This window comes from Myotis brandtii, unplaced genomic scaffold, assembly GCF_000412655.1.
Source record: "Myotis brandtii unplaced genomic scaffold, ASM41265v1 scaffold810, whole genome shotgun sequence".
Classification (NCBI taxonomy): domain Eukaryota; kingdom Metazoa; phylum Chordata; class Mammalia; order Chiroptera; family Vespertilionidae; genus Myotis; species Myotis brandtii.
Genome location: NW_005371274.1, coordinates 1818031 through 1825679, shown reverse-complemented (window position 1 = coordinate 1825679; position 7649 = coordinate 1818031). Strand labels below are relative to the sequence as shown.

The 7649-nt window shown below is 37.3% G+C and overlaps 1 protein-coding gene across 8 annotated transcripts in view; it reads left to right on the top strand.

The window, feature by feature from the left end:
- FRA10AC1 (fragile site, folic acid type, rare, fra(10)(q23.3) or fra(10)(q24.2) candidate 1) overlaps window positions 1–7649 on the top strand; it is a 31480-nt gene that overhangs the window by 67 nt on the left and 23764 nt on the right. For 2 of the 8 annotated variants that reach the window (XM_005884051.2, XM_005884054.2), the window contains exons 1-7: window positions 1–121; window positions 217–286; window positions 2384–2460; window positions 3557–3652; window positions 3784–3829; window positions 5883–5959; window positions 7031–7114. The exon at window positions 1–121 is cut by the window's left edge. In XM_005884051.2, the coding sequence (XP_005884113.1) occupies window positions 2384–2460; window positions 3557–3652; window positions 3784–3829; window positions 5883–5959; window positions 7031–7114 (380 nt within the window). In that variant the 5' untranslated portion in view covers window positions 1–121; window positions 217–286. Of the gene's footprint in view, window positions 287–854; window positions 961–1244; window positions 1372–2383; window positions 2461–3556; window positions 3653–3783; window positions 3830–5882; window positions 5960–7030; window positions 7115–7649 lie in introns of all 8 variants that reach the window. The other 6 variants (XM_014531579.1, XM_005884052.2, XM_014531576.1 and 3 more) reach the window with 6 other exon arrangements.

The window sequence follows — 7649 nt, the reverse complement described above, 5'->3', positions numbered from 1 at the left end:
GACGGCAGTGGCCCTGCAGCAGCCCGTTCAGGCCGTGGGTCGTCGCTGCAGCCGCCCAGAAAGCAGAAAACGACGACTCTGCGGGCGAACTCGGCAGCGCTGGGAGGCGGGGAAGGAGTGTGTAAGAAGGGCCGCGAGTGCATTGGGCGTTGGGGAGAAGGACCTCGAACTTGCACCTCCCATGCAAAAGTTGATTATTGTTTTTCCTTTTGATAGATTCTGGAGATAGCCGGCGTCTCCTTTCTCGAACTTCTCTCGGCCCTTGTCCGTTTATTCGTTGCCTGAAGTGAGTGAGAGCATTTTGGTGCAACCGCTGAGTGGAGATGGGTATGGGATGGATGAAGCGGCCAGAGAGAAAAAGAAATGGGAGAGGGGTCCGGGTCGGAGGTGGTGTCCTCGGGTGTGGGAACTCGATGACGATGGTACGAATAGTTAGCATGGACCGGGTTTTACTGTGCCAGACACTGTTCTAGAAGCCTTTGCATGTGGTCATGCGATTTCCAGTCCCCTGAAACCGGTCCTCTTCACTAACCTCACTGAGAGATGGGGGCCCTGAGGCTCACAGGGTGTAGAACCTGCTCGAAGGAAGACAAATGAGACGTGCGGAGCCAGGATTTGAATGCTGGTGGGCTGATACCAGAACATGCAGCACCCAGTCATTGTTCCCCATCAAGATGTGAAGGAAGTGAGGACTTAAGGAGTGAGAGGCTGGTATGGCGTGAACAGATGTGATAGGTGGAGCAAGGAATTGACATAACAGAGAGGGTGTGCTCCAGGTGAAGACAGATGTGAGGGTAGAGCTGGAACTGCTGCCTTATAACCTTCTCCATCCTGGCTCGGGCCTTCCTCTCTAGGATTCGGTGGGACGGAAGAGAGGTATTCAGCCACACACCTACACTTGAAAGTGGAAATATAGGAGATAGTCAAACCTCGGTTCTGAAACGTCTTCCATCTCGAACAGTTAGGTTCTCAACCAGGTTGTTCACGCAGAATTCTCTGTTGTCCAACAAGACGTTGGTTCTCAGTCATGCTGATATCTGTATGATCAGTCACTGTCTCTCAGGCAGCAAAGGAGAGAATGTGCCATTGTGAGTCAGTTTACTGCTAAACCTCACGTTAACATCTCAGGAAATTGTGCTGTGAATATTTTCGTTTTTTGTTTTGTTTTTGGCTTTTGGGAATCTGGAATGGATTAATTCAATTTACATTATTTCTAATGGGAAAAATAATTTGGTTTCAAACAGCCTTCCAGGACGAATTACGTTCCAGAAGCAAGGCTTTACTGTAATAGATCATAGACTTTAAGGATTACGTGATACAGCCACCTTATTTAGCAGATGAAGCCCAAAGAGATGAAGTAATTTATTCAAGGTACCCAGGACTAGAAACATATTTTGTCTTAGGTCCAGTACAATGAAATTTAGAGAGAGTTCTTTCCTCTTTTTTTATTTTCTTAAACCATCACCTGAGGATATGTGTTTTTGTTGTTCTTTTTAGAGAGAAAGGAAGGAAGAAAGAAACATTAATGGGTTGCCTCCGGTATGCACACTGACTAGGGATTGAACCCCCAACCTGGGTATGTGCCTGCAGGAATTGAACCTGCAGCCCTTCAGTGCACAGGATGATTCCCCAACTGAGCCGTACACAAGGCAAACCGGTTGATGTTTCTCTCTCACATCAACTTTTCTCTCAAATCAATAAACATGTCCTCAAGTGATGATTAAGGAAAGGAAGGAAAAAAATAATGTGCTGTTCACAAATGCAGTAAGTCTAATGGAATATAATAATCAAAAATATTAGCATATTCCAGAGATGCAATTTGGAGTAGTGGAAATAATGGTCTTAAGAGTCAAGTAGGTAAGCTTAGCCACCTATTTGCTCTGTATAATTGATATACTTTATGTCACTTGTCCTTGATTTCTTTATCTGTAAAATGGAGATATTAGTTCCTAACTTGCAATTAGAAGCAGTATTTGTAAGTAAGTACTTAGCATAATGTCTGGAACAAAGTTGATGATAAATACACAGCAACTGTTATTACTCAAAGTTAAATGAAAGTGAAGCATTGCTGAATCTTGTATGCAGTCACATGGCAGCTTCTAGACCTGGTATTCAATAAAAGGGTCAAAGACTAGCCTCTCGTTGTCCTAATGGTGAAAAATGTTTATTCATTTTCTGAAGGGTAAGTCTGTTATTTCAAAGTGAATGAAAGTTTTAGATGTGCAGATAGCCCAGGGACAGTGATATATCCACCGCAATCTTTTAAACTATTTTGGCTTTTAAAGATAACATGTTTTTTTTAAAGATAATTTATTTTTGAACTGTTCTGTTTCATGAATAGTGAGCAACTTAGGTTCTTAGTAACTGACTTTATGCTTTACAGATGCATGGTCATGGAGGCTATGATTCTGATTTTAGTGATGATGAACACTGTGGAGAACCTAGCAAAAGGAAAAAAAGGTAATTTTGTATTGAGCTGTGTTTTGGATCCTTTCTAGATTGAGATGAAGTATAAAGAAATAATATTGAAAGTTTTTGAATTGTGCTTGTAGGTGAAGACAACGATGTTCTACTGAATGAATTTTTGTTTAAAGATTTGAGAACAATTATGTGAAAAATTAGAAAATGTTTATGCTGTGAAGGGATTTATGGAAGTGGAAGGGGGGGAAGGACTTTTTACTTGCAGATGTCATAGCTAAGACGGGGCGTGGTTGGTGGTCCCTTTGCTAGTGCTTTACTTCAGAATAAGCTTAGTGTGGGGGGGGTTCATGGGAGTTCTATTGACTTGGAAGGGACAAGATCTGACAGCAGATAAAGCCAGGGCCTTATAAGGAAGCTAGTACATCTTGGTGGGATTGCTATTAGGGGTGTGGTTTTCAGATTCTAGTGCTAGAAACTTGATTTTATCTAGTAACTTAGGAGTGGTTGACTGATTGATTAGTCAAACTTATAAAAATTGGTTTATTATTTTACACTGAGAGCAATATATTAGACATACTAATTGAGACTGAATATTTTTGTTGGGTATTCAAGTCTTCATGGATAACCAAAAGAATAGAAAGAATGATAACAAATTACATTTTATGGTGCTTTCCATTTTTGAGATTTTTCATTCAAAAATATTACTTTGTAAGAATAGAATTTGAGCAAATCTAGTTAGATAATCTTCTCCTTTTTTTCATATTATCCGTTCCCAAAAACTTCGATATCTCTACTTTACAAACAGGGAAATTGTGGCACAAAAAACTTAAGTAACTTAGTTTTATTTAAGATTAAGATAGTGAATGACAGAGCCAGAATTTGAACCCAGGAACCTTGTGGGCCAGACACCAGGACTCATACATTTGTTAGTTTCATCTCCATTTTATAGGTATATAAGAAAGTTAAGATATTAATTAGGACATGTAAGGAAACATAAAATGTATCATTAAAGATCAGTGAGTCTTTTTAAGTTAAGACTTAAATTCTTTAAAACATGTTCCAATTGTGAAGTTAAAAAGAAACAAGAAACCCTTTGAGAAAAATAAACTCTTGATAATTTTTCTTAATAAACCAGGACTGCTGAAGATGATTTACTGCTCCAAAAGCCCTTTCAGAAAGAAAAACATGGGAAGGTGGTCCATAAACAGGTTGCAGAAGAATTGCTGGACAGGTATAGTATTTCAACATAAATTACTTTGTTTGATTTAAGATGTTCTTGTAAGCTCGGGGACTTGAAGATTTAAATATATTAATTAGAATATAGACATTGGAATTTGCTTAAAATAAAATTTGTCTTAACAGGGAAGAAGCAAGAAATAGAAGGTTTCATCTCATAGCTATGGATGCCGTATCCTTTTTATATTTCTAGGTTTTTAGAACAAATAGAATATTTAAAAATCTTTTTTATTTTATAAAATTTTATAAAGCCAGATAAATATTTTACTTTTAAAGTGTTTATTGAATTTTGTCATTTCTCCTTTTGAGTACAGTTCTTTTTTTTCTAATATTGTATATAAAAAAGATTGAGAGACAAAAATAATAAAACATATTCCCAATGTTCCAAAAATATGTTTACAAAGTTAATGAACTTGCAAATATTTTTTCTAACCTGTTTTGCCATGCTCACATTTCTCATTTTATACTCTGCTTGTCTTCTGTCTCATTTTAATTCATTCTCTTCCTACCCCTTCTTGGGTAGTTAAGGTCTTTGTAAAATAGTATTTAAAAGTATGTCTTTGTCTACTCCATCTTCCTGGAAGAAAAGCTCCACCTGCCACCTGTTTTGGAAGTAGATTTTTAGAACCACAGCTATGCTCATTCATTTAGATGTTATCTGTGCCTTCTTTCATACTAAAATGGCAGAACTGTGCAGTTGCAACAGAGACCATATGGCCCACATATTTACAAAAAATGTTTGCTGATCCTAGCTCTAAAAGATTTAAATGACTTGCTAAGGTCACATGATCCATGAGTGAGAGACCAAGAGCTAGAACCCATATCTCCAGATATTTTACTCTTCTCTTTTTTCTTTTCTGACATATTAACTGTTTTGTTTCCAGTTTTGGAAGTATATTCTGATTTGATACTCTATTAGAACACATTCTGATCAATTAAGTCACTATCCTATATAATAAAAGGCTAATATGCAAATCAACTGAACAGCAGAACGACCAGTCGCTATGACATGCACTGACCACCAGGAGGGAGACGCTCAATGCAGGAGCTGCCCCCTGGTGGTCCACAGGGGGAGCACTCCTCAGCCAAAAGCCGGGCTCACGATGCAGAGGCAGTGGTGGGAGCCTCTACCCTCTCCGCAGCAATGCTAAGGATGTCCAATTGACGGTTTAGGCCCGCTCCCTGCGGGGACATCCCCCAAGGGCTCCTAAACTGTGAGAGGGTGCAGGCCGGGCGTAGAGGGATTCACACACACACACACACATGATTTTCGTGCACTGGGCCTCTAGTCTTTAATATAATAGGATGTAGTCACAGATAGTATTATAGATGCGGTAAGATCTGTATGTGTATGTTCACTTCTAGAGAGTACCATTAAGCTTTAACCTCATATATCTTGTTATACTGCACTAAAAATAAACATGACTGTGGGTTCTTTGAATATTAAAAAAGGGTATAAAAGCCCTGACCGGTTTTGCTCAGTGGATAGAGCGTTGGCCTGCGGACTGAAGGGTCCCGGGTTTGATTCCGGTCAAGGGCATGTACCTTGGTTACAGGCACATCCCCAGTAGGGGATGTGCAGGAGGCAGCTGATCCATGTTTCTCTCTCATCGGTGTTTCTAACTCTCTCTCCCTCTCCCTTCCTCTCTGTAAAAAATCAATAAAAATATATATTTTAAAAAAAGGTATAAAAAATAACATCTTATTTATTATATTTACTGTTTTTCGAAAGCCTAATGTTAGGGTCTAATATAGAAGTTGCATCTTCTATTTTTAGAAGTTTTATTATTACTAAAATAGCTAAATTATATTTTATAATAGTGAAAGGTAAATTCTCCTTACCTTTAATTTTTGTACTCCTTAACTACAATTTTTCATATTGTGATGAGTAAAATGAGTGGTGGTGTGAGGCTATATGTAGTTTAGCAATAGAAGAGGAAACTTTCTTTCTCACCAGTAGAGATATGTTTTATCATGAGTAGTATGTGCTGGAGAAAAGTTTAAAACAATATAAACAGTATTCAGTAGAAAGTGAAAGTCCCTGTTTTCTATAATGTTCATATGTAATAGTCTAATATTTACCTTTTTCTATCTTTGAGTTTATAAGCATTGTATAGTATATATTTACATATTAAAAAAGCATACTATGCTTTTTATTTCTACTCACTAATATGTCATGGACAAAAACAACTCTTAAATAAAATCCTTAATTTTTTGCATTTCAGTATCAAAGGCATGCAAAGTTTGTAAATGACTATATTTTATATTATGGTGGCAAAAAAGAAGATTTCAGGCGATTGGGGTAAGTGTCATGAAGTTTACATAGAATTAGAGGGGAGAGTGGGGATCTTTTAAAGACCCATAGCTACTATGTCTACTGGTTCTATAGTTTTCCTCTGTTTCCATTCTATAATTTTCCTCTGCTTTCCTCTGTTGTATCATAAAGTGGAGAGACCATCCATAGCTTCTAGCTAAGTAGCTTCTCATGAACCCCATTTTTCTAGTAACAGGTAGCCTGCAGAGCTAGATCTGCCCCTGGCAATAACAGATTGTGAGGAATACACATGTACCTGATTATGCAGGTTTTTGGTTTTTTTGAGGATCTTTGAACTTTTTAAACCTCAATGTTTGGGATTGCTTTGTTAAAGGTAGGGAAAACAAGAAACCTCACTCTAATATTTCCCACACGTGAAATTGCTTCCTATATTTGGGGCTCTTCTCTTGAGAGCCTCTTGGTTTTGTATGGGTTTTTCCCTCTGACTTAACAATTTTCTGAATTGGGAGACCCCTAAAACACTTTATACCATATCATGTATCCCAAACTTACCTCCCTCTCAGTTTGGCCTGTACTCCCCTACAATCCCTTGTTTTACAAACCTATACTGTTAGCATCCGGAAAAATTATACCCTTCAACTCTCTTCCTTACTGTCTTCCTAGGAAGCTATAGTAAAATGAGGAATGGAAAACTCTTCATATAATTTTAAAACTAGATCTCAGTAGGGTAGTGTTGTTGACATTTTTTATTTTCTGAAAGTTATTTTCATACATTTTCCCTTGTCCATTTAATGTTTACTCAGATTTCTCATTCTAGCTTTGGTTATTTAGCACCATGTGTATAATTGCAGTCAGTGCCAGAGATGGATGAGTTTCTTATCCATTAAATTGCTTCTGTAGTAGCACCCTTTATATTGCATTTGAAAAGTACTGAAATAATTTTTACAAATATATGTACATATATGCATACACATAAAACTGTCTTCATCTTTGTTTATTTTATTTTTATTTAGGTCTTCAAAAGCCTCACAAACTGTTTAATCTCCTAAATTTGACTAATTCAGTGTTTATATTAGATTGAAATATTTTATTTTCCAGGGAAAATGACAAGACAGACATGGATGTTATACGAGAAAATCATAGATTCCTCTGGAATGAGGAGGACGAAGTGGACATGAATTGGTAATTTTAGTCATCTCACACATAATGCATCAAATGCTTTTGTTTTGTCTCTCTTACCCTGCATAGAACAAATCTGAATTGAGGACATAAAACCATGCTTCAGATTACTGAATCTAGTTTGGTTCTTTTGGTAACTTTTACCAATTTTAAATGACTTCTCATTGCTTGAGTTTGTCTTAAAAAAAAAAAAAAAAAAAAAAAAAGAAAAACATTTAAGAAATGATTTTGTTGCACTGTAAAATGCTTCTTTTTAAAATTTTAAAATATTTTGGAAAAAAAGTAATACCTGAAAATGGTCCTAAAAATCCAAACATTACAAAGGCTAAAAAGTGAAGTTAAGTAAGGCTCTTTCTCATGTCTGACTGTCAGTCTTCTAGATTCCCTTCCTGAAAGAGCAGTTATAATAGTTCATATTCAGAATTCTATGCACGTGTAAGTAATAGACCTCTTTTATAACATTAACTAGAGGCCTGGTGCACAAAAATTTGTGCACTCGGAGGGGGCGGGGGGGGGGGTCCCTCAGCCCGGCCCCTGC